Below are 24,516 nucleotides of genomic sequence, written 5' to 3'. Positions count from 1 at the left end.
CTTTTTGTAGTGTTTTTTTATTTTGTAGGATTTTGAGCATAGGGAGCAAAGCCATAGTAAGTGTGCAAAAGTGAGCCAGATGGTTGGAACTAAGTGAGGATGCCCGCACAAAGGATCATGCTTGGGAGAAGTCTGAGTACCCCGTGAGTCGATATTGCTTCGGTCTTTGGCCTTTCAGGGAGTTTCTTGTCAACCCTCATTATTTGTTTTTGCTTTATTTGTGCATTGGGGACACTGCACTCTTTTAAGTGGGGTGGAAAAATTTCTCTAGATAATTAGTAGTAGTATGTTAGTAGTAAAAAAAAGGCGTTAACTTCTTATTTTGAGTTTAACTTTTTATTTTTGTTTTTGTAGTAGTGTACTATTTTAGTAGTAGTTTTAGTAACTTAATTTTATTTTTAAATATGAAAAATCAAAATAAAAAAAATATTAAAAAAATTGAACTTTTCCTGACGATGGATCTCCTAGACAATTTTCTTGAGGGATTAAAGTCTAACCAATAACACACACAAAAATATGTCTTTTAGTTTTTCTTATGTAGCAATAATCCCCCGTGGTTTTTCTTTGTGCCTCAGTTCTTTTTTATGGGATGTATTTTGAACCGGGAAGTAATGTTTTATTTTTAGAGTAGTTAGACTTTAGGGAATAAATGGAAGAAAGATGAGATTCCTAAGCGCCCTTGACTTATCGATAGTAGCATATTTAGGCTTTGGCATGTGTAGTATCTTCCCTATATTTTGAAATTGTCTATGATGCATGTACAGACTGGATAGCATGTTATTGATGCATATGTCTCATTTACTTGACTTATGTTCACTTTGTGCTTAATGCTTAATATCTCGTGGTTCCGTGAATACTTGCATTTGTTGAGAGTCGGAATGAGACCGTCCTTAGTGAGTCATGTGCCAGATGTGAATTGAAGTTTTGTGTAGTCCATGTTATTGTGATTGAGTTTAGAACTTGCCCGGTATGTGAGTCGAGGCGAATTTTTAGGTGATGCTCGGTTTGAAAAATGATTTTAGGCTTTCTTTGCTCTTTTTGAGCTTAATGCTTATCACAAAATAAAAACTATTCCTAGTTAACCCTTTTGAGTCTATAAACTTTTATTTGGTACCCACATTACGAGTCAATACCCTTTTATTCTTAATTGATATTATTTTGATCTTGTTACAAATGAAAGCACTTTAATTATGAAATGAGCGCTAGAAGAAGTAAGTCTAAGTGTGTGGTGGCTTTTGCGTGGAACTAATGGAAGAATAAAGATGCATTTGTTTTATAGAATAATACATCTCTAGTGGAAATTGAAAAAAAAGAAAAGTAAAATCTAGAAAAAAGAAGGAAAAATATAGATGAATAAATTGTTGTCTTGTTATTGCTAGTGGGTGTGAATTAAGATAGTGCTTAAAGAAAAAGAGAATACTTTTTGGGGTGATATTATTAGTGAAATTGAAGTGGATCGAAAAATTTAAGCTTAAGTTGTTTGGTGATGTGTTAAAGTGCTTAGGAGACTGGACCACTATTCCTATATATATCATACTCGTCCTTTAACCCACATTACAACCATGAAAAAGTTCTAATTGATTTTAGATCGAGTGAGCCGACATTAGTAGAGGTTTACATTATGGGCAAGCCTATGGTACCAATTGCATGCATGTGACTTCTTTGTGAGAGTGATCGATTTTTTTGATTTATGTGAGTTCTTAAAATATATTGAGCATGTAATTTGAAGGTGTGGATTCAACTTACTCTCTTGTTCTTATTGTGAGGGCACATAGTTTCACGAGGGATAGGTAACGTTATTAGACTTCACTATGATGTTGGGTGTTCAAGCCATGAGTGCATTGTGACATTGAGTCGGTTTTTAAGGCTAGGATAGTTATGACCATGTTGTCTTTATTTGAATATTTTGGAAGTATTGCATAAGTAAAAGGGAGGTGTGTTTTGAATGGATATGCTAAGGTTTAATTGTTGCTATCAACTATAGTCATGGTATAGTGTGCTTCTATAATTATGTGTAAATTGTTGGTTGACTCGAGGACGAGCAACGTTTAAGTGTGGGATGTTGATATTCGACTTAAAGTATGCATATTTTTATGTATATTGCCTCGCATTGTGCTCATATATCGTAGATTTCGGATGTATAATATAATGATTTGTACTAATTTGTGGTATTTCTATGTGTAGGAATCATTCGGATGCAATTTGGGACGAAAGTGTGCGAATTGGAGCTAAAAAGGGAAGAAAAGGCAAAATTGCACATTTGAGCGCCACAGGTAGCGTGGGGCGCTACCTATGGCCCAGTTTCCAGAAGCATAAAATACCCAGCGCCAGGGCTAGCGCCCCCACTCTGCCCTGGGCGCTGGTGACGGGGACTTGTCCTATTTCGCCCGGGACTTGGTTATTTCGGCCCTACACACCCCCAACTCGTATAAAAGGGGTCCTAAACCTATTTTGGAGGGGGGGACGTTTTTGAGAGAAAACACAAGCATAGAGCCGCCGTGGAGGCCGGATTTCATCTTTCTTCTACCAGACTTAGTTATTTTTATGTTTCTTTATATGATTTGTTGTTTGGCTACCATGTCTATGTGGAGCTAAACTTCATGTTCTAGGGTTGTGGTTCTTTCATGAATGTTGTTATTCGAACATCGATTTTGATTTCTTGATTTGTCATATTAGTTTATTTATTCAATCATGCACTTAATTATTTAATTGTTTGATCACCAATTGAATACTATCTATGAAACTAGAATTGAACTTGAAAGTGAAAATTCTAGATTGCATATAGGATTGAGTAGAGGAAGTTCTTGAACCTGGGCATCGGGGAACAGATTCGTGGTTAGGATAGACATATACCTAATTGCCTTGCTTGCTTGATTTACAGGAATTATAAATGCATTCTTGTTAGTTCTAATTCCATAGACATATAGGCATTAGGTTAGCTTGAATAGGTGAGTAAGAACTCGACAGATTCTTATGAGCAATATTAACCATGTTAACCAATAAACTAGATAAATTAGTTAGTCAATTCAATTGAAGAATACAATAGGAATGTTAGATAGCCCACGCTAGATCATTTTCATCACATTGATAATATAAAACTCTGCTCTTCCTCCGTTTAAAGTTCATTAGTTATTTTCTTCTTATTTTAATTAGTTTAGAATCAAAAACTTCTAGGTTTAATTCTTTGTTTAGATAATTAGGATAGTCTAATTTAGTTAATAGTTAGTAACAAGTCTTCGTGGATTCGACATCCGACTTTTAGTCAATTTATTATTTGACGACTGTATAGCGTTTGGTAGCAACATAGCACCACCATGTCGTGCAATGGCAAGGGACACCGCATTCATAGCCAGTTTTTCTGCTTCTTCTTGACTCATCCCTTCCCTCCATGATCGGTTCAAGAAACCATGCAAATAACTAGATTCACATCCTTCAATAGCAAAACGTTGCGGCTCCAATACTGTGCTGTTCCCCCAACAGGAATATTGTACCCCCTTCATATTTGTCCCGTCCACCAACGATCCTTCCTGTTTGACGCTTAGCCTTACTGTTATTGGATAATTAATGAACTAACAAAGTTTGCAGCTGACTTGACAGTAGTTGGCTGGACAAGTTGAATTCGAAAGTGGCGAACGTAACCTGCAACTATTTGTGCATCGTCAGCGCAAACATAGACATTATGAGCTAGCTGAGTTATCTTATTAGAAAGCCTACTCGTCATATACATTCCAGTACTGGTGCGGGAGTTAGCGCCGAGAACAAGGATGCTGGTTTCCGTAGAATGTGGCAACAATCTGTCCATCTCCATGCCAAATTTACTTAGCTGAAAGACAAGAAACAAGAAATATAAGAAAGTAAGATTCAGAGATGAGATTATATATCAATTTGCAAGAGTTGGGTTGCTTTTATAATATGTTCCTAATACTTATTCCTTATTGATATAGGATTTCCTATTGGATTAAGAAAACAGTACCTTATTGATATCGAACTGCTTAATTGGACCGGTGCATTTCATATTGGACTTATTACCTGTATTAGGAAATAGTGACCGGTGCATTTCATATTCCTATTGGTCTTATCGAATTCAGATATAGAATCTTCAACTTTTAAAAAATAAAATTTACTTATTTAGAAATTATATAAATAGTACGATAAGTCATTATAATTAACAACTCAAAATAGTTAAAAAAGATTGTGATACAAAAAATATCTTTTGACTCTCCAAATAGTAAGTGCGTCACATAAAGTGGGATAGAGGGAGTAACAACTTTGAATTAGTTAAATTGTAATTTCTTATATCAACGATAAATAGATTAAAAGAATTGATATCGGCATTATTATGCTAAACCCAGGAGGTCTCTAAAATTATTCCTTAATGAAATGTTAAACTTCAACTATATATTTTTTTATAATAGTATACATTTTTATTTAAAGAATTGCTGATAATCGGACCATTATCGTGTCATAATTAGGCCATGTTTCGATTAGGTTTCTTCCGAGTAAAAAAATCATCTTTCTTCGAGAAAGCAATCAGGATGTAGGTACGAAGGAAAATATTTTTTTAAAATGTTTTGCAAAAACTAATTTATCTTTTGTGAATATTTAGTAAATTTTTTAATACACATATTGATCTAAGCAAGGGCGGCTCTTGGGTAAGGCAAGTGAAGTCCTTGCCTTAGGCCCCCAAATAAATTCACTACTAAAAATCTGATTTTAGCGACGGACAAATTCTGTAGCTAACCAGAAAAATCCATCGCTAATCTCATTTAGTAACGGATTAGCGACAGATTATCAAAATAATCTGCTAGCTACGGGCGATTTAGCGACAGATTAACGTCGACGTTCGTAGCTAATTCCAGTTTTTTTGTAGTGATTATTATTATTATATATATATATATATATATATATATATATATATATATATATATATATATATATATATATATATATATATATATATAAAAAAAAACTCACTAAATTAAATAATATATTTACCTTCTCATCAATTTTATTTTTCTTCTATTATGTATAGTCTTTTTTCATGGTTCTCACGATTTTACTTTCTAATTTCAACTCAAATTCTCTAAATTAACTATTCCTTTTTGTCACATTTGATTGATCCACACACCAGAAAGCAAGTTCTTTTGTGTCTCATCTTTTTTAACTAAGAAATCCCCGAGACAAATATTGCACGGTTCAAAACACGATGGATAAAGGGCTCACCATTTACCATTTTCACTTAAGGAAAGAATTCAATACCATATGACGTGCGCCTAACTCATACATCTATGAGTTGTGCTCGCACCACTATAGCAAAGTCATGTAGGTCTTTTTTGTGTCTCAATATTATATTGATTTTATAAAAGACGTTTTAGGGTCTTTTTAATATACTTTGATTTTAGGCCACCAGTTCCGTTGAGCCGCCCCTTATTAACGATCAATAATTATTTACAGACTATTGCCCCACCAGACTATTGGGATTGAATCACATGAATGCTTGAATTATCAAAGGTGAATATGGGCTCATTCACCTGCCATGTATTGATGCATCTAAGAGATGTTTACATGTGCGATTATTATAACTCACAACCTGGTGTTTGCGAGATAACTTGCTCAATAATTTAATTTAGAGCATAATTTCCAGATTTTGTATTCAAGACAGTTCATCTTGATAAGTAGGTTTACATTACAGTTGGTTTAACAAAATAATTTATTGAGTGCCTCCGCTTAATTGCTAAATTATTGCTTATGTAAACAAAGTTATCTATATCAATTTGATATATGTTATATACGAAAGTATATTACATTTTCCCCTCACAAGTGGTTCAGGGTCAGGAACCAAATAATTTCATCTTATTATTATTATTAATGTGCGGTGTATATTTTGTTAACACCATAACGCACGAAGATAGATTTTCAAAGTTGTGGAAGCATGATAAACAGTTGAGAAAAAGTTACGTGGAATGAATTATCATTTGTACGTCCAGATCCTCGAATAAGAAGATATGAACTTGAAGTTCATAAAAAGATAATTCATCTACAATATATTGCAAAGCATGCCATACGTATTTGTTGACCCAAAGAAAGTAATTTATATTCTCACGGCAAATGCTCCTATTAGAATAAGTCCTAGAAGGACAAAGTCTATGGTACGCTTAAAGCGTATAGACAAATCGATTTCAAATAAAATTCTTGATAAAGAAGATGAGAAAATGATCATAATAAGGAGGCAAGTGATCTAGAAGATCACATGACATAATACTTCATAAAATATTAGGAGAGGTTCAGGTACCTGAAAATATGAATGAAGAGATCTCTATGTCATGTCTTTATGAAAAAAATATTGGAACCGATATAAAATGTTCGTCGACGACATCTATGATAACGCTAAATATATATGAGGATCTTAAGTCTAGAGTAATAATTCAAGTAGAATTGATTTTATATGAAAGACATGTAGTTTTGGACCTGCAGTTCAAGCACTTGAAAGTATAAAGTCAATAATGTGTGCAATCTCCTTTATCTATCTTATATGTCTAGCATGACATGAAAACTTGATGTAAATCTAAAGTCTATTTGTATGGCTTATATATGATTTAACTTATGACATTCCTTGAAGGATTTAAATCGCTTAAAGTATATATAATTCTTGATCCTCAAGTACCATATCCTAAGTGCTATTTGTACACATATGTTTCTTGCTATAATTATAAGCATGATAATATGATAGCGACAATCTCTATATAGATATTGAAAAGACCATTCCACTATATTATATGAAGACATTACATATCTATCAAGAATGATGATTTCAAGGTGCAACATATTCATTCAAGTGATAATATGGTTGATTCGTTCACCAAATCTCTATCGATGTCAACCTTCAAGAAGCTAGTGTACAAGATTTGGATGCAGAGGCTTACGGATGTGAATTGATGCTCTCATTAGAGGGGGAGTTAATACGCGTTGTACTCTTTTTTCCTTACAAGATTTTGTCCCACTAGTTTTCCTTGCTAGGTTTTTAACGAGGCAACAAAAAGACGTATTTCTAAACATGTGTACTCTTTTTTCTTCTCTAGAATTATTTTTTCACTGGATTTTATTTTAGTTAAGGTTTTAACGAGACACATTATTTGTTGAATAGACATTCAAGGGGAGGTGTTATAAATAGAATTGTGTTTAAGGTGAATGTCTATATTTTAGAGAGATTCTAGGGTTTGTTACTTGGTGGCTAAGTCACTTTTCCCCTATAAATAGAGGGGTTATATTCTATTGTAATTCATCCCAAATTAATAAGAATTCTTTCTCTACTTTTCTCTGCAATACTCTTCTTCTTCTTTTATTGTTTCATAACATGATTTATATAATAAACCTTTTTTTGTAAATTTAATACTCATGTAAATTTTATGTCAAAACCATTTGCAGGGGAATAGGTTCACCTCCAGTACACCGTCCGTCTAGCTCATGCGGTGCACATTTAATTTTGTGACACCTATCAACTTTTAAATCTTATGGTTGATATTTATTTAACTAAAACAATCCCTTAAACCATTGATATCTTAGGAAGTTGAATAGCTTGTCCTGTGACACCTTCTCTTGACTCGTATGTTCATCTGGTGCGTGTTGCATAATATTTCTTGGTTATGTAATTATTTGTAACTTGAGAATTGGAATGAAACTGTCCTAATTGGGTCATGTGCAATGTGTGAGAGATATGAAGCTGTGTTTTGTAATATCCTGTGCTAGTCTAAAACTTTCTGCGTATGTGGGACGAAGTGAAATAAGTAAATCTTGTTGAGTCTATGAGATGATTTAGACATTTTTTTGATTAGTCCATTGAGCTTTAATTGCCTACCATTGTTAATACTTTCTATAGTAGCCATTTTGAGTCTGTAAACCTTTTCCTTGGGAATCACATTACAAGTTTATCCTCTTTTATTTTTAATTGACTTTATAAATCTTTTACCTCTAAAAGTACTTAAATTGTAAGACTAAGCACTAGAAAAAGTAAGGAGGATACTTAGGTAGCTTTAGAGTGGAATCACAGAAAGGAAAAAAGGTGTACTTGTGCAAGCAAATAACCACTAGCGAAAATTACAATCATATAGAGAGTGTTAGAAAAGAAAAAAAAAAGGCTGAACACAAACAGAGACACTTAAAGTTGGCATAATTTTTCATTTACACAACTAAACTTATGGGTGCTACTATTAAGTACTTACACTATCTAAAACTTGTTCCAACTAGGCCCTTTTTGCTGAGTTGGTACATAAAGTAAGTTTCACCCACTATAGGCGTGAAGAGCCCAAAAAAATGATTTTTTTTTCTTTTTATTTCTTTCTTCTTCTTCTTCTTCTTCTTCTTCTTCTTCTTCTCTCCACCATAACTTCCACCATTGCCTCCCCCACTTTACAATTTTGTAACGATTTGATCGATCGTTTTGAGTTCTAGCATGTCGCTATACGGTTCGAGACCTTTAGTAGCTTCACTTTATATATTATGACTTGCGTGTGTGGTTGGTTTTGATTTTTGAGAAGTTCGGATTTGATTTGGAAGAAAAATTCTCAATTCGGAAGCTTTATGTTAGAAGAGTTGACCAAGGTTTGACTTTTGAGTAAACGACATCAGAGTCAGGATTTGAAGGTTTCTATATATTCGTAAGGTGATTTCGGACATGGGCGTATGTTCGGGTTGAGTATCGGATAGTTCGAGAGCGATTCAATACTTATTATCGGAAAGTTTATATTTTGAAGGTTTTGAAATTCGCTAAGTTTGACTTGTAGTGAATTTTGGTTTTCTCAGGCTCCGAGCAGTGTTCCAGGACCTTGTATAGGTTTATTTTATTGTTCGAAACTTGTACGTGAAGTTTGGTCGTGATCCGGTATGTCTAACTGTGATTCAGACGCGTTTGGCGAAATTTGAAGGCGTGAAAGTTAAAAGAAGGATCTTGATCGTCGATTCATGGTTTAGATGTTATTCGTGGTGTTTAGAGCCTTTGGATAAGTTTGGATAAAGTATTAGGACTTATTGGTAGGATTAGATAGGATCCCGGGGACTCGAGTGTGTTTCGGGATGGTTTCAGACCAAATTTGGGTATTTTGCAGCTGGTACTGGTTTCTAGTGTTGTCCGTCGCGAACGCGGTGTGGAGCACGCGTTCACGAATAAGGATTTGAGCTGGAGGTAGTTTGCGATAGGCGAATCGCATTTGCGAAGGTCTGTGTAGTGGTGCTACCCGTTCGTGATATTTGGGTCGCGTTCGCGAAATGAGAAGCTGGGCTGGGGGGGTTTGGCCTTCGCGTTCATGGAGGCGTTGTCACGTTCGCAAAGGGACGGCTTGGTAAAGCATCATGTTCGTGAGTCGTCTTGCGTTCGCAAAGAAGATTTTTGGAGCAGGAGCTGTGTGTGTTATGTGAACACGAGGGACATGTCGCGTTTGCGATGAATGATCGACTGGGCAGTATATAAGCTGGCAAGTCGGATTTTTTCTCATTTCTCTTTTGCTTGGGTGATTTTTGGGCAATTTGGAGGAGTCATTTTCATCATCTATCATGAGGTAAGTGATTACCACTTGTTGTAAGTTAAATACATCGAATATACATGGATTTTAACATAAAATTTTGTTAAAATTGTGAAATATTTGAAGAAAATCTAGAAATGGTATTCTTGGATTTTGACCACAAAACTGGACATGGATAAAAATAAATTTTATATATATATATATATATATATATATATATGAGTTCGTGGTGCTATGGGTAACATTTATCTTTGAAAAATTTCGGAATCTGGGCGCGTGGGCCAATGGTTGATTTTGTTGACTTTTCGTGTAGAGGGGGGAATTATTTCTAATTATTAAGTTACGAGTCTTGAAGTATATTTTAATTAGCTTGTACGTTGTTTGACTAGTTTCGAAACAATTGACATTGGTTTAAGGTGCTAGAGAGGCGTTGGAGCCGGTTACCGGATTTCAGAGCGAGATAAGTCTCATGTGTAACCTTGTGAGAGAGAATTTACCTCGTAGGTGTTATACTTGTTATGTGCTATGTGTTGTGGGAGCTCCGCACGTATGAGGTGACAAGTGTCTGTGCATATGCTAGCATTCATGATTAGGTCCAGGTAGACTTAGACTCACTTCATGCTTTAATTGCATTATTTGAGTTATCCTTGTATGCTTACATGCTTTAATTATCATATTTACCTTGAAACTGGACTTGTATAGAGTATCAAACTTTGACACCTTAAATACTTGACGAGCTACATGATTAGTCATGGAACTTATACCTCATTTTATGGATTTATCCTGCGTCGTACCTATTTATCTGATAGATTTTTTAACTTTATAACTCACACATATATTCGTGAGTGAGGCCAGTAACCCCTCAAGTTTCGTTATTCCTATGGGATTGAGCTGGACGCCTCAGCAGTACCATTATGGGATCAGGTTGTATGTCATGACAGTATTATAAGATGCATCTATGGTTCATGCCAATCGACCCTCCGCTACCAATGATGTTTGGGTCGCGTGGTTATGTGTATTTATAGTTTTTGGTTATCGGTACGTGGGCAGATTAGTTATGACTAAGAAAGAGAACCTCGGGGGTAATTCGAGAAAGGAATTTGATGGATATGTGCTACAGCTCACCTTACCGATTCATGCTAAGGTTGTGGAAGGACTCAAATTTTATACTTCATGTGAATGTGGCGTACAAGGGAAATGATTCATTCAGTTGCTTCTTTGGAGTATTCGTATGCTAATGGAGCACTAATTGTCTATTTTTATATTCGTGACTAGCATATAGTGGTTGACTCTCAATAATGGTTCTAATATATTCAAGAATTAAAGTGTGGTGCCTAAGGATTTTCAAGTTCGTCGTGTGGCTAAGGATCTAGTTTTGCAGCGGAGGGTGAAAGGGACTTGGAGTATTTCTATGTTGTCACCGAGTCTGCAGTGCAGTGTCAGAGAGATAGAAGAAACGCTTCGGATTCGCAGAAGATCTTTCAGAGCGGGTGTATCAGCTGGAGATACAATTGAGTGCATGAGGAGAGTATAAAATGTCTTATAGGTATTGAGGCGATGTAGTATTGCGTTTTGGGAGTATCCCCATTGTGTGATTATGCAGGTGTGACGTGTCAGTCATTTAAGTAGTGGGAAATGAGGTCAGGTACGGAGATTCTAGTACTGTCATGGATTGGAGAGTTTATGTCTGAGATATGCACTGTTCCTATGGTTGCGGACTGCGGGAATTTGTTCACGACTTGACACTTGTTTGTATATGTTATGAATGGGGTCATTGTGGACCTTGAAATGATACTTACCTATTTAGGGATAATTGGAATCACTTTGAGGTCCCTTGGTAGGCCTAATGTGAATGTACGTTCTACACCAGATAAGATGTATTCATTCTGCATAGCATTGCTTATGGATGAGTCTTCGGGCGTTTGATGTTATTCATGTCATCATCTATTCTATGTATTACTCTTTTACGCCATGTGGGTTGTGAGACGACTTGATTATTCAGACGTGTGTTGTGAACATGTGTAGCTTATGGTGTAATATGATCGAGATGGCTCTCGAGATGTTGCTTAATCGTGCTTGGCTCTTTAGTAGCACACAACGTTGTCCGTCTCCCCATGGTTATGGTAACACCCCGGAAAATTTCGAAGTACTTAAGTGTAAAGCCCCATAAAATTTTGTAAAAGAAAGTAATGTTTCGTGGTGCCGAATTGGTTTTACGTGTTGAGTATTATAGAAATTCTTCGTGGCTCGGACTTTTTGGGTTGAACAATACACCGAAAAGTAAAGAAATATTTTTGGCGGAAAAGTGCATTTCTGCGGTCCATTATGCAACCGCAGAATCACTCCACGGACCGCATAATGGCCGCAGAGTGAGGCAGTTAATGGGGTCAGTTGGAAGCAATTATGTGGTCGACTATGCGACCGCATAACTATTAGGTGGTGCACTATGCGACCGCAGAACAGTTATGCGGACAGCATAGTGACCGCAGACTCAGGCAGATTTTTTGTCATTTTGGACACCAATTATGCGACCGATATGCGGTCCGCATAACTATTATGCGGTCGCATATGCGACCGCAGAACCTGTTCCGGAGCTTCATTTTTGGGTTTTTAACCCGAAATGCGACCGCAGAACCTGTTCCGGAGCTTCATTTTTGGGTTTTTAAAACCCGACCCTACTTCGTTAAATACACTCTTTGGGCCATTTTTGAGACATAATCTAATATTTTAGAGTGAGAGAGAGTGCCCTAGAGTGAGAAGGTGTTCTTCAATAATTTTTCTTCAATTCTTGCTCAAGTTTTGGAAGATTAAGAAGGGAAGCTCACTAGGTCTTCATCCTAGCGGTAAGATTCTACACCTTAAACCCTAATTTCGAAATTTTCTGAAAATGGGTAACTAGCAAGATAATTTTTGGGCATGAAAGTTGTTTATTTTACATGCATGTATTATCAAAGGGTGTAGAAAGATTGTTGAGCTAAAAATGGTAAAGATTGGGTTGTGGGATGATGGAATTCTCCATAAAAGGACCTTGGAGCCTTAATGCACATTTAGTGTTTGATAAAATGCTCAAATGAGCTCGAATCATGATCATCTCCCTAATTTTGATTCAATTTGTTATATTTATACAATAGATTGAAGTTGCTAAGAATTGCGGAACATTTAGAGTGTAAGGAAGCTCAAGTGAGGTATGTTGGCTAAACTCTTCTCTTAGAATTGAATCCCACGATATTCATGTAAATTATGTATGTCCTGAGTGATTCATTATGAAATTAGCTATTCCGAGTAAGATTGGGTTGAAAGATATATGTTCAACAAGCATCCCAAATGCTCTATTCATGTTATGTTACCAATTGAGGATGTGTTAAAATATGAGCTGTGCATTAATAATGTTTCGACTTTAAGTCAAGTTCAAATAAAGGCTATTATGCCAAATTTTGTGAAATATCTCTATGTGCATTAGACTCTAAATTGCTCACATGTGTACTACACACTTTAATTTGAATTGTGTTTGTTGTTGATGATGAGGATGATATTTGAAATTGATAACGTGAGCATGAAATAGTGAATATGGCCAACGTGCCAAGGATGATCTTATAATTATGGCCATTTGTGCCAATAAAATGAAAAGATGTAAAACAAGTATGAAATGCGATGATTGATATAAAAAGGTTGATGTCTCGAATAAGACAGCCTAGCCGATCGGGTCGTGATCGGACTCCGTGCTAAACTTACGGTGGTATTGGTAATGATAGTAATTGTGGTTGATGTCTCTAATGAGATGGCCTAGTCAGTCGGGTCGTGATCGGACTCCGTACTAAATTTACGGTGGTATTGATATTGATAGTAATTGTGGTTGATTCTCTAATGAGATAGCCTAGTCGATCGGGTCGTGATCGGACTCCGTACTAAATTTACGGTGGTATTGGTATTGATGGTAATTGTGGTTGATTCTCTAATGAGATAGCCTAGTCGATCGGGTCGTGATCGGACTCCGTGCTAAAAGTACAGTGGCATTGGTATTGTGAATAATGGTATTGTGGACAATGGTATATCGATACTAAAAATCTCCCAATGTGAGATATGGAAATTAATTTGAACACTATCTTGATCCTAAATTGAGGTTTGATGTTGATTAAGGCTTTCATTGATATTATGATAATCTTATTTGTATTATTTGTCATTCTATTGCAAGGGTGTTTAGTTATACATGCTAGTATTATTCGGCGGTACTAACGTCCCTTTTGTCGGAGGCGCTGCATCTTTCAATGGATGCAGGTGATTCCACAGCAGGAGATAATGATTAGTGATAGCAGTGCACCTTCTTCCCAACTGACTTGGTGAGCCCAACTTCTTTCCGGGGTCATGAATCTTTTGTACTTGTGTATTCTGTTTGAGGTATAGCGGGGGCTTTGTTGTCGGCATTATCATTGTACTCTTCTTTATCTATAGAGGCTCCGTAGACATAGTGTGGGTTGTGTATTGATGTTGGGGAAAGACAAACTATACTATGTTGTGGTTGTATTACTTGTCCATTTGAGACTTTAAAAATGGTGAAACTATTGGTAAGAAATTAGTAATTGCAGACATGATCACTTTATTATTTAATTAAGGAAAATATGTATTCTCTTTATTCATGAATGAGTTTGGGTAGAAGGAATCTAACAGGCTTGCTCGGTGAGGTTCACTCGGTTGAGCGGCGGTCGCGCTCCTCGGTTTTGGGGCATGACAAACTTGGTATCAGAGCCTAAGGTTTTAAAGTGTCTTAGGATGTCTCGGAGCCGTATCTAGTAGAGTTCTTATTATCGGTGTGTTATAGACCACATCTATAATTAGGATGCCACATGGGCATTTAGGAATATTATCCTTCTTTGATATTCTGAATCGTGCGATGAAACTGGCTGTGAAACTATTCTTCCTCCAACTCGTGCGTTGAGGTTCAAGGTAAGTTTAAATGCTCTTTTGTTTTATTCCAAGTAATGTTGTCATGTGACATTACGAAAGGGTAAAGACTTGAATATTAAACATATGGCACACGTATCATGTTGAATGAATAGTATGATATATGAGATAAGTATATCGTACCATGAGCATACTTTATATGAGAAGAGTTCTAGAAGTGTTACCCACCTCGAAAGAGGCAGTGACGTGATAAATTAGACATAAGCTTAATTAGTACATGTGGATAGTGTGGGAACCATGTATATAATTCTAAGATGTAAACATGTCACATAGGCACGTGATATATGAAAGGCATGGCCTGGAGAGTAATGATAAATGTGTAGGTCTCTCACGGGAGACAAAAAGTTATGAAAGGAGAGTTGATTGAACCCACAATGAGAAGACCCTAGCACTATGAATGTTATAAGAATCCTAGGAATGTGCAAAGTGGTGTTACACTCCAAAAAGGATATTGACATGAGGGAGTTGGATCCCAAGCCTATGTGGCTGAATAAGTAGAGAACGTATGAGGTTAATACCATGGTGACTTAAATCTCCCTAATAGTCGAACATATATATGAGGGATAGAGACATGAGACATATGTCCATGAAGTTGCTAAATTCAAGACTTGTGTCAAAATGTGAATCATTCACCCCAAGTGGGGGAGGAAGACCCATAGAGAGGCCACTTAAATACAATGAAACAAGAGTAAGACCATGTAGCTATGATGTTTGAATATTTTGTTGAAGACAGGTGTAGTCTAGAAAAGAGATAATGGGTAGCATGATTCTCTGAAAGGATATGCTAATGATAGACCACTAGTACCCCAAAAAGGTGGAAGGTTAAGGAAGGTAAATTCTTCATACATGGCAATGTGAATGACAGGGTCAACGATCCTAGAAACTAATAGTATGTTTACAAAGGGATTTTATACTTGTTAGGGGGTCAGGATTAATGGAACCTAAGGAAGTAATATAGGTCAAATGTGAAAGGTTGCGAGTTTTTAGAATGAGTTAATTACGGATTTGCGATTTAGCTAAACCTCTAAGGCTTTAAGAAAGACAAAACGAGTGGGAAAGATAAATGTGATGTTATAATAAACCAAGAGTGCATCGGTACTTGATGGAGAGTCTCTTAAGAATCTTACAAGCAAGGAAGTGTTAAGTGATACACGGATGAACACACTTTCCCACAGATATCCCAACAAGTGTCGAGAGGCGAGCATGATGAATTCCCAACTAAGGGAAAAGACCACGTAACGTATGGAAGGGCACATAGCTATTCAATAACTAGGGAGAATGCGACGAGCAAAAATTGGAAGAAAATCTATAAATTGAGATGGTCATGGTTATCGCAAAATAGTTTGTATCATAATGGTGGACTCGCCTAGAGCACAAATGTTAATAGAAGATATAAAGGATCAACTGTAATGCAGCCGACTTGAGTGACGCCGAATATCAACTAAAAGATATAGAGGGAGTTCATGTCTACATATTACATTGGAAAGTGAGACTACTAGTAATGAAGTGGTGGTGTGATAAACTCAACAAACCAGACACAATGATACTACGAGTTCATGGGAGGCAAACAAGTGTGTGGCACAATAGGGATTATCAACTATGAATTAAGGGCAAAATGGGATGGAAGTGAATGCTCTAGTCACAAAGGAAATATAGTATCAACATACTGTCTAGACCAAAGGGGAATGTTTGAAACAGATTAAGAGAGGATGGACAATTGTTACGAACTAAACATGTTTAACATGATAGCTCTTAGGCTGCAATACCAAAAAACACTATTGGTAACTACAATACGGGGAATAAGGTGAGTTACTCATCGAGGATGGAATCAGGTGGACTAAGTCCTACACTTATAAGGAAAACAAGAAGTCTTCGTTGAAGAATTTAGGAGGATCTCAAGTTTCAGAAAAGGCCCTGTTCGGGTTAAATATATATGAAGGGTATCGATATGTATTTTGGGAAGTGTTTAGCAGTAAAGAGGAATCGTGAGAATGTTCACCAGGGAAGTATAGTGGTTTCTTAAAATCCTATAAGACTTATAAGGAGGAAAGATGATGTCTAAGAAAGGTCTGAGCACGATGTTACTTCACATATTGAGGCAATGCCATGCAGGCTGGTGTTATCAGGGTGTACGCGCAAGCTAGTAAATGTTATTCATTTGAAACAGATGGTCCCATAAGAAAACTGGCCCAGTAATGTCAATAACTAGGGAGAATGCGACGAGCAAAAATTGGAAGAAAATCTATAAATTGAGATGGTCATGGTTATCGCAAAATAGTTTGTATCATAATGGTGGACTCGCCTAGAGCACAAATGTTAATAGAAGATATAAAGGATCAACTGTAATGCAGCCGACTTGAGTGACGCCGAATATCAACTAAAAGATATAGAGGGAGTTCATGTCTACATATTACATTGGAAAGTGAGACTACTAGTAATGAAGTGGTGGTGTGATAAACTCAACAAACCAGACACAATGATACTACGAGTTCATGGGAGGCAAACAAGTGTGTGGCACAATAGGGATTATCAACTATGAATTAAGGGCAAAATGGGATGGAAGTGAATGCTCTAGTCACAAAGGAAATATAGTATCAACATACTGTCTAGACCAAAGGGGAATGTTTGAAACAGATTAAGAGAGGATGGACAATTGTTACGAACTAAACATGTTTAACATGATAGCTCTTAGGCTGCAATACCAAAAAACACTATTGGTAACTACAATACGGGGAATAAGGTGAGTTACTCATCGAGGATGGAATCAGGTGGACTAAGTCCTACACTTATAAGGAAAACAAGAAGTCTTCGTTGAAGAATTTAGGAGGATCTCAAGTTTCAGAAAAGGCCCTGTTCGGGTTAAATATATATGAAGGGTATCGATATGTATTTTGGGAAGTGTTTAGCAGTAAAGAGGAATCGTGAGAATGTTCACCAGGGAAGTATAGTGGTTTCTTAAAATCCTATAAGACTTATAAGGAGGAAAGATGATGTCTAAGAAAGGTCTGAGCACGATGTTACTTCACATATTGAGGCAATGCCATGCAGGCTGGTGTTATCAGGGTGTACGCGCAAGCTAGTAAATGTTATTCATTTGAAACAGATGGTCCCATAAGAAAACTGGCCCAGTAATGTCTTTTGTTGAGAAATTTGGAAAACAATAAGTTGTAAGTACTAATAAGATCGTAACCGTATCAAGGAAATTTTTGTAGAACTCAATTTCTAGGAGGTCATATGAAGGAGAAATCTGATATAGATGTTCCACTAATGATGTAATATGGCAAGATGATCATTTATACCTCTAGGCAACTCAAAAATCATGAGAAAAACAATCCAACACATGACTTAAGACTTGCAGCTGTGATTTATACATTAAAGGTTTGGCATCATTAATTGTATTGGGTCCAGGTGGACATATTCACGGACCAAAAGATCCTTCAATATATTTGCAAATAAAAGAAATTGAATCTAAGGTAGAGAAGATATCATGAGTTACGTAATGATTACGATATCAATATTCTATATCATCCGGGGAAACCAATGTTGTGGCGGATGTTCTTACCCGGGCATCTATGGGTAGCTTAGCACACTTGGAGGCATACCAAAGGCCATTGGCCAAGGAAGTTTACCGATTGGCTAGTTTAGGAGTTCGTCTTGCGGACTTTAGTGAAGGAGGAGTAATTATGCAAAATAGGGTAGAATCATCGCTTGTTGTGGAAGTCAAAGAGAAGCAATACAATGATCCATTGTCGGCACAATTGAAAGAGTGTATTCATAAACATAATACTATGTCTTTTTCTCTCGGCTTGGATGATGGTACACTAAGGTACCAAGGGTGGTTATGTGTTCCAAATGTGGATGGTCTTTGGGAAAGAATCATGACCGATGCTCACACTTCTAAATATTCCGTACACCTGGGTTCTACGAAAATGTATCATGATCTTAAGGAGGTCTATTGGTGGAACGATATGAAGAGAAATGTAGCGAAATTTGTGGCGAGATGTCCAAATTGTCAGCAGGTGAAGGCCGAACACCAGAAGCCCGGTGGGTTGGCACAGAATATAGAAATTCCAATGTGGAAGTGGGAAATGATTAATATGGACTTTGTGGTAGGATTGCCTCGTACTCCTCGTAAGTTTGACTCGATTTGAGTGATTGTGGATCGACTCATGAAATCAGCACACCTTTTGCCGGTTAAGTCTACCGACACAGTGGAGCAGTATGCTCAATTGTATATCAAAGAAATAGTCAGGTTGCATGGCACCCCAGTTTCCAACATTTCTGATCGGGGATCACAATTCACTGCTAACTTTTGGAAGAAATTTCAGCAAGGTTTGGGTACTCAGGTGAATCTTAGTACAGCCTTTCACATGCAGACTGGCGGGCAGGCAGAGCGGACTATTCAGACGCTTGAGGATATATTGCGTGCTTGTGTTCTAGACTTCAAAGGTAGCCGGGATGATCACTTACCACTCATAGAATTTGCATACAACAATAGCTATCATGTTAGCATTCAGATGGTACCGTTCGAGTCTTTATATGGTAGGAGATGTAGATCTCCCCTTGGGTGGTTCGAAATTGAGGAAGAAGAGTTGATAGGGCTAGACCTCGTGTATCAGGCTATGGAAAAAGTTAAAATCATTAAGGAGCGGTTAAAGACTGCTCAAAGTCGTCAGAAATCCTATTCGAATGTTCGTCGTAGGGATTTGGAGTTCAAAAAAAAGATGATTGGGTATTCTTGAAAGTTTCCCCCATAAAGGGTGTAATGCGATTTGGTAAGAAAGGGAAATTGAGTCTGAGGTATGTCAGACCATACAAAATCATTCAGAGGATCGGTGAGGTGGCATACAAGCTTGAACTACCATCTGAGATGTCATTAGTACACCCGGTGTTTCATGTGTCTATGTTGAAGAAAGTAGTTGGAGATCCGACACTCATTATTCCGATTGAGACTATTGAGGTAAATGAAAAATTGACTTACGAAGAGATTTTGGTTTCTATTATTGATCGCCAAGTCCGAAAATTGAGAAAATAAAGAAATTACCTGCGTGAAAGTGTTGTGACGAAACCAACAGGTTGAAGAGGCTACTTGGGAGGCCGAGAAAGAAATGAAGAAAAAGTATCCTTATTTATTTGAATGACCATGTATTTGTAAAGTAGTGATCTAGGAAAATTATAAGACTTACTTTCTATGAATTATGTATTATTTGTATATTTGATGTTGAAGCTGTTCCGTTCTAGAAATATATTGCTTATGAGGCCACAGTTGGTGTTGTTTCGTATTATGTTACGTCATTGGATTATGTATATGCAGTTAGAATGTATTTCTGGGACTCTCTGACAGGTCGATAGGCCAAATTACAAAGGAAACTTTGGCGAAATTTAGGGAGTTAGTCTGTGGTATAAAACAAACTAAGTTACATAAGATGCTAATGACGGGTTTTTACCCTCATTCGAGGACGAATGATCCTAAGCGGGGGAGAATGTAACACCCCAGAAAATTTTGAAGTACTTAAGTGTAAAGCCCCGTAAAATTTTGCAAAAGAAAGTAATGTTTCGTGGTGCCGAATTGGTTTTACGTGTTGAGTATTATAGAAATTCTTCGTGGCTCGGACTTTTTGGGTCGAACAATTCACCGAAAAGTAAAGGAAAATTTTTGGCGGAAAAGTGCATTTCTGCGGTCCATTATGCGACCGCAGAATCACTCTGCGGACCGCATAATGGCCGCAGAGTGAGGCAGTTAATGGGGTCAGTTGAAAGCAATTATGCGGTCGACTATGCGACTGCATAACTGTTATGCGGTGCACTATGCGACCGTAGAATAGTTATGCGGACCGCATAGTGACCGCAGACTCAGGCAGATTGGTCATTTTGGACACCAATTATGCGACCGATATGTGGTCCGCATAACCGCATATGAGATTGCAGAATTATGCGGTGCACTATGCGACCGTAGAATAGTTATGCGGACCGCATAGTGACCGCAGACTCAGGCAGATTGGTCATTTTGGACACCAATTATGCGACCGATATGTGGTCCGCATAACCGCATATGAGATTGCAGAACCTGTTCCGGAGCTAAATTTTTGGGTTTTTAAAACCCGACCCTACTTTGTTAAATACACGTTTTGGGCCATTTTTGAGATATAATCTGACATTTTAGAGTGAGAGAGAGTGCCCTAGAGTGAGAAGGTGTTCTTCAATAATTTTTCTTCAATTCTTGCTCAAGTTTTGGAAGATTAAGAAGGGAAGCTCACTAGGTCTTCATCCTAGCGGTAAGATTCTACACCTTAAACCCTAATTTCGAAATTTTCTGAAAATGGGTAACTAGCAAGATAATTTTTGGGCATAAGAGTTGTTTATTTTACATGCATGTATTATCAAAGGGTGTAGAAAGATTGTTGAGCTAAAAATGGTAAAGATTGGGTTGTGGGATGATGGAATTCTCCATAAAAGGACCTTGGAGCCTTAATGCACACTTAGTGTTTGATAAAATGCTCAAATGAGCTCGAATCATGATCATCTCCCTAATTTTGATTCAATTTGTTATATTTATACAATAGATTGAAGTTGCTAAGAATTGCGGAACATTTAGAGTGTAAGGAAGCTCAAGTGAGGTATGTTGGCTAAACTCTTCTCTTAGAATTGAATCCCACGATATTCATGTAAATTATGTATGTCCTGCGATTCATTATGAAATTGGCTATTCCGAGTAAGATTGGGTTGAAAGATATATGTTCAACAAGCATCCCAAATGCTCTATTCATGTTATGTTACCAATTGAGGATGTGTTAAAATATGAGCTGTGCATTAATAATGTTTCGACTTTAAGTCAAGTTCAAATAAAGGCTATTATGCCAAATTTTGTGAAATATCTCTATGTGCATTAGACTCTAAATTGCTCACATGTGTACTACACACTTTAATTTGAATTGTGTTTGTTGTTGATGATGAGGATGATATTTGAAATTGATAACGTGAGCATGAAATAGTGAATATGGCTAACGTGCCAAGGATGATCTTATAATTATGGCCATTTGTGCCAATAAAATGAAAAGATGTAAAACAAGTATGAAATGCGATGATTGATATAAAAAGGTTGATGTCTCGAATAAGACAGCCTAGCCAATCGGGTCGTGATCGGACTCCGTGCTAAACTTACGGTGGTATTGGTAATGATAGTAATTATGGTTGATGTCTCTAATGAGATGGCCTAGCCGGTCAGGTCGTGATCGGACTTCGTACTAAATTTACGGTGGTATTTATATTAACAATAATTGTGGTTGATTCTCTAATGAGATAGCCTAGCCGATCGGGTCATGATCGGACTCCGTACTAAATTTACGGCGGTATTGGTATTGATGGTAATTGTGGTTGATTCTCTAATGAGATAGCCTAGCCGATCGGGTCGTGATCGGACTCCGTGCTAAAAGTACGGTGGCATTGGTATTATGAACACTGGTATTGCGGACAATGGTATATCGATACTAAAAATCTCCTAATGTGAGATATGGAAATTAATTTGAAAACTGTCTTGATCCTAAATTGAGGTTTGATGTTGATTAAGGCTTTCATTGATATTATGATAATCTTGTTTGTATCAATTGTCATTCTATTGAGAGGGTGTTTAGTTATACATACTAGTACTATTCGACGGTACTAACGTCCCTTTTGTCGGGGGCGCTGCATCTTTCAATGGATACAGGTGGTTCCACAGCAGGAGATATTGATCAGTGATAGCAGTGTACCTTCTTCCCAACTGACTTGGTGAGCCCCACTTCTTTTCGGGGTCATGAATCTTTTGTACTTGTGTATTCTGTTTGAGGTATAGTGGGGGCCTTATTGCCGGCATTATAATTGTACTCTTATTTATCTATAGAGGCTCCGTAGACATAGTGTGGGTTGTATATTGGTGTTGGGAAAAGACAAATTATGCTATGTTGTGATTGTATTACTTGTCCATTTGAGACTTTAAAAATGGTAAAACTATTGGTAAGAAATTGGTAATTGCAGACATGATCACTTTATTGTTTAATTAAGGAAAACATATATTCTCTTTATTCATGAATGAGTTTGGGTAGAAGGAATCTAACAGGCTTGCTCGGTCGGGTTCACTCGATTGAGCGGCGGTCGCGCTCCTCGTTTTTGGGGCGTGACAGTTATGTATATGCATTTTCGGCGTCTTGTGGTTGATATACATGTATTTAGTGGTAGGAGCATCTTGGCTCGATGGGTATTCTCTTATTGATTGTTATGTGCGGATCATGTGGAACGTCGCCATGGGTATGATATTTGGATCAGGTTGCACGCCGCAACAGTGAGTAAATTTGGTTCTATTGGGCTTTGGACAGTATTCCGGGATCTTGGATAGGTTCATTTTATTGGTCGAAACTTGTGCATGAAGTTTGGTCGTGATTCGGTATGTCTAAGTGTGATTCTATGCGTTCGACAAAGTTTGAAGGCTTGGAAGTTAAAAGAAGGATCTTGATCGTCGATTCGAGGTTTAGATGTTATTCGTGGTGTTTAGAGCCTTTGGATAAGTTGGATAAGGTATTGGAACTGGTTGGTATGATTAGACGGGTCTCAGAGGCCTCGGATATGTTTCGGGCACGTGGACCTAGGGGTTGACTTTTATGATTTTCGTGTAGAGTTGGAAATTATTTCTAATATTTAAATTACAAGCCGGAGTATGTTTTGATTGATTTGCATATTGTTTGACTAATTTCAGATGAGTTGACATTGGTTTAAGGTGGTAGAGAGGCATTGGAACTGGTTACCGGATTTCAGTGCCACGTAAGTCTCATGTCTATAACCTTGTGAGTAAGAATTCACCCCCGTAGGTGTTACACTTGTTATGTGCTACATGTAGTGGGAGCTACGCATGCATGAGGTGACGAGTGTTTGTGCTTATGCTAGAATTTCTTATTAGGTCCGGATAGACTTAGACTCACTCCATGCTTTAATTGTATTATTCGAGTTATCCTTGCATGCTTATATGCTTTAATTATCATTGTAGACAATAAATTTGTGCCAGAAAAATAATCGAGACTGAAAAATATTGTAACAACGTAGTATTTTATTTCAAATATTTGAGTGTACAATCTCTATGAATCCTTTGATTCTTCTTTCCAATAGTAAATAAATTCAAGGGCCTTTGAGCTTGATCTTGAATCTATATTTGTTTCCACGAACGATGATCTTGAATTCAACTGGCATGAACTTTGATTTGAACTCGTACTTCTTGAATCTTGACTTGTTCTTCGTTCTTGAGTTTGAAGTTCTTCGTTCTTGAGCTTGAACTTAATTTCTTGAATTTGAACTTGATTGCTTGAAGCTTGAAACTTGTAGAGAAATTTGCGGCGTTTGATCCACAAACTCTTTCTTGCTTCTTGTTATAACTATATGGTGTCTTTTCTGGGTTATGAATACCCCTATTTATAGTTGTGGGAGGAAAGAGTTATGATAAAAACAAACTCTTTCTGACCAATCAAATTGAAGTGTGACATGACCGCATTTGATTGGCCAGAACATGTCCCACCTATTTTAGGTCTCTTTCTCTTTAAATTTACAAAAATAGAATGGGATGCTTGGCCCAACAAAATCTTGACAATGAAGCAAGAAAATAACTTTTTCTTCTAGAATATTATCCTATAAGATTTTCCGTTCTTCTGTTTTTTTTTTTCAAACAAAACACACACACACACTATGATGGTTCTGCACTTTTTATTTTGGCTTGATTTCTTTTTTCTAAAATAAGTTTATTCCTTAACTAATTTCAAGTTAGATAAAATTATGATCACCATTTATATTTTTATACATAACATTATTACGCATAAGAACTTAAATCGTTACTACTTTGAATATAAGCACACTTGTTTGGGGTTAACGGTGTAGAAAATTAACCATACCATAAATGCTATTTGCTTTTTAATTGCACCATGCAATTTAAAGTCGAAAATAAATTTTCACTAATAAGCTTTCCTTTTCGATGAAAGGACTTATAATATTATCAAGCATGTAATGCTTTCTTTTGAAAATTCCT

At 36.9% G+C, this 24,516-nt stretch overlaps 1 protein-coding gene across 1 annotated transcript; it reads right to left on the bottom strand.

Moving 5' to 3' along the window:
* Positions 1-3,215: 3,215 nt before the first annotated feature.
* Positions 3,216-4,754, bottom strand: LOC107774887 (proteasome subunit beta type-6-like). Its single transcript, XM_075241874.1, has 4 exons — positions 4,742-4,754; positions 4,030-4,103; positions 3,575-3,823; positions 3,216-3,527 (listed from the first exon to the last, which is right to left on the bottom strand). The coding sequence occupies exons 1-4, from the start codon at positions 4,752-4,754 to the stop codon at positions 3,216-3,218; spliced, it is 648 nt and encodes a 215-aa protein (XP_075097975.1).
* Positions 4,755-24,516: the final 19,762 nt, after the last annotated feature.

The sequence above is a fragment of the Nicotiana tabacum genome, chromosome 21 (genome assembly GCF_000715075.1).
Source record: "Nicotiana tabacum cultivar K326 chromosome 21, ASM71507v2, whole genome shotgun sequence".
Taxonomy (NCBI): Eukaryota; Viridiplantae; Streptophyta; class Magnoliopsida; order Solanales; family Solanaceae; genus Nicotiana; species Nicotiana tabacum.
Note: the sequence above shows the minus strand (reverse complement) of the source record. Positions and strands in the feature narration are given on the sequence as shown.